This window comes from Musa acuminata, chromosome BXJ2-4 (genome assembly GCF_036884655.1).
Source record: "Musa acuminata AAA Group cultivar baxijiao chromosome BXJ2-4, Cavendish_Baxijiao_AAA, whole genome shotgun sequence".
Taxonomy (NCBI): domain Eukaryota; kingdom Viridiplantae; phylum Streptophyta; class Magnoliopsida; order Zingiberales; family Musaceae; genus Musa; species Musa acuminata.
This window is the reverse complement of record NC_088341.1, coordinates 24836298-24839099: the sequence shown is the minus strand read 5'-3', so window position 1 is coordinate 24839099 and position 2802 is coordinate 24836298. Positions and strand designations below refer to the sequence as shown.

The window sequence follows — 2802 nt, the reverse complement described above, 5'->3', positions numbered from 1 at the left end:
ATGTGCACCCAACCGACGATGATTGTCATCTTCTCTCTCTGTCTCTCGCTCTTGGTATGAGAAGGAAGGAAAATCTATTGAATCAGTGGTGTTCTAGTGAAGCCGCCCCCCATTGGCTTCTCTAACTAACTTTTCATTCTTACAAGACTACCCCAAATCTATGTCACGCTGTTAGTAGACCTTGACACATTCTTACATTCGGAAATTTAAGCTTTATGTTGAAAAAGAATCGTTTTCGAGAGTTGTCTAGTCATGATTTGTGATTATGTAAAGAAGAGTTATTGCATGTTGTGATGTATGCAAAATGTTAGAGCTTAGTGTTTCTTTTGGTATTGCGACTTGCGAGGACCCGTTCCTCCATCGACTCCTCCGTAGGTCGGTCGATTAAATTTGCTTTTTATCTCTTTTCGATCGATCATGGATGGATGAGGTGAAACCGAGAGAGATTCTTGCGTCTTAAGATCGCTGTCACAGCCTTTGGCAGTGCAGTGCCTGTATCGTGCCATCGGCGATCGCGTCGACCTGTATACGTATGGCAACCACATCTGGAGATGAGCACCGAGTCCGTTGCATCACGGTCAGTATGGGATGACAAAACAACATGATATATCGTTATACGTCACGGCAAGCACGGCAGTGAAACCCACCCCACCATAGCGGTGGGAGGCTCAGAAACATAAGAACAAAGCTACATCGGCGACGAGCAGCGCTCCCTGCACTCCCATCTTTATTGTACACAGTACTTAGTAGTTAACCACCACGTCCGAAGATGATCTCAGTTCACCCTGCGGAAGCAATTAATAATGACCAAGAAAAAGCTGAATTAGCGGTGTGTCCTTTGGAAACTGGAAAAGGAGAGTCTTCTATCTATCTTTGATATGGTCGATATTAAGGAGGATACTAACTGTGACATATAGATAAGAGCTACGAGGAATTATTCTACCCAAAGGAGCGGCTGATAAAAGGAGATGAGATAGCTTGGAGAATGAGGAAAATATGTATGCGTGGAGCATCTGATGAGAAGGAGCTTGCAGGATAATAGCATTATAGTTGGATAATAGCATTGAAGAACACTCACTTGGAGCAGTCGGTGGAGGGGCTGATGGTGTAGGGGATGCTGACACCACACTTGCCCGGGATGCCGGAGACGACGCCGGTATTGGCACCGGAGAACCGGGAAACGAGGGACTTGATACAGGTGCAAGCAGTCTTGCGGTCGGCCGAGGTTTTCGCGGCGCTGTTGAGGCTCTTCACCCCGTTGCAGCAACCGGAGGTCAGCGACCCCTTGCCGGTGGCGTAGGGGATGCATGGGCTCAGGTCAGACGTGACCTGGCCGCATGTGATGGCTTGGGTAACATGCGGTGCGGTGCCGAGGAGGAGGGCCAGCCCAAGAACCAGGAGAGCACCGGAGCGCGCCATGGCAGATCACACGCTGATAGTAAAAGCAACGGCTACGGAGTGGGACGTACGTCTCCCAATCCACAACGGTGCGGATGGTTTTATAGAGAGAGAGAGAGAGAGAGAGAGAGAGGCTCGGGGTGTCGTAACGTACAACTAATGACTGCGAGTGGTTGGCTGTTGGAGGGAGGGCAATGTGCGGGGCAGTGCCTAATCATCCATCCATCCATCCATCAACCCACGGGGGAGGGAGGGATGAATGAATGTGACGTCACGTGCCTAATCATCCATTCGCTGTAAAAATCAATTGAATTAATCCTTAATAAGTCAATTTAAATTATAATTATTGGGAACTAAATCGGCAGCCAGTGAATGTTATTTTGGGACTTGTCATGGTGTTGAATAAAAGAAAAAGAACAATAGACGACAAGCAAGCACGGGCGTAGCGATACATGTCGTAGGCACATCATCTTAGGTGGAAACACTGTGAGCACCAAATAAATGTGCCAACAGAGACTAATGAATTAATTTCCCCACGATTAATGAATGGTGTTCGGAGTCATCTATCTATCGATCACGGCAATCATACAGTGACGTGCACATACTGACATGCCTGCATGAACAAACACTCGAGTGACTGACCGTGCTCACTGACGAGAAAGTAATCCAAGTCTCTCGCACAGATGATGCCAGCAATGCAATTCCATTGGATTGATGATAAGGTAGGATTTGAAATAGCATCACGTCATATCTCTCTCTCTCTCTCTCTCTCTCTCTCTCTAATTAATTAAGTTGGTGTTGCTTAAGCATCGAGCACCTAATTATGTTGCGATATTTATTGTCAACAACTGCAAGTAGTTGAGACACAATTGAAGCGAGGAGGTGATGCCCTATCTAACGTGCAATCCTTCATTACACGAGATGTACAATGTTAACAACAATCCATTGTCAATGCGCCCGATCAAATTTTGCATCCATCGGGTTCCTCCTTCCGCTTGACACCCGTACATGCCGAAACATGCCCACATCCTACGGTGGGAGAGGCGTCAGGGTGCGACGCGTGTGACAGGATGATGTGGGTGGGACTCACAGCACGTCCGTATCTCCGGCTGCCATGCCGATGACGCAACGTGTTGCATCGACTGGACCCCCACACCGTCCCACCACAGTACATCCACCTCCGCCGATCCGAACCGACGGTATGCCCGACTTAAAAAGTCACCATTGCATCTAAAAGTTTAAATGGTAGATGGGACATAATCATGATTTAGATTTTTACCCCTCACACATACACAGTAGATTGCTCAACACGTGGAATACTACCAGCGAACAAATACTTCACGAAGCAAAGGCTACCACAGTTCGAAGCACACCTCAGAGGAGAGAGTATAGCCAACACGAGCG

The 2802-nt window shown here is 47.6% G+C and overlaps 1 protein-coding gene across 1 annotated transcript; it reads right to left on the bottom strand.

Annotated features, from left to right (window-relative positions):
• Window positions 1-589: 589 nt before the first annotated feature.
• Window positions 590-1477, bottom strand: LOC135610157 (non-specific lipid-transfer protein 1-like). Its single transcript, XM_065104311.1, has 2 exons — window positions 1079-1477; window positions 590-785 (listed from the first exon to the last, which is right to left on the bottom strand). Exons 1-2 carry the CDS (start codon window positions 1417-1419, stop codon window positions 776-778), a joined length of 351 nt encoding a protein of 116 aa, XP_064960383.1. The 5' UTR covers window positions 1420-1477; the 3' UTR covers window positions 590-775.
• Window positions 1478-2802: the final 1325 nt, after the last annotated feature.

What these genes read in the sequence shown, in the direction of transcription:
- LOC135610157 (XM_065104311.1), bottom strand. Translation starts at nt 1,419, where the DNA reads ATGGCGCGCTCCGGTGCTCTCCTGGTTCTTGGGCTGGCCCTCCTCCTC.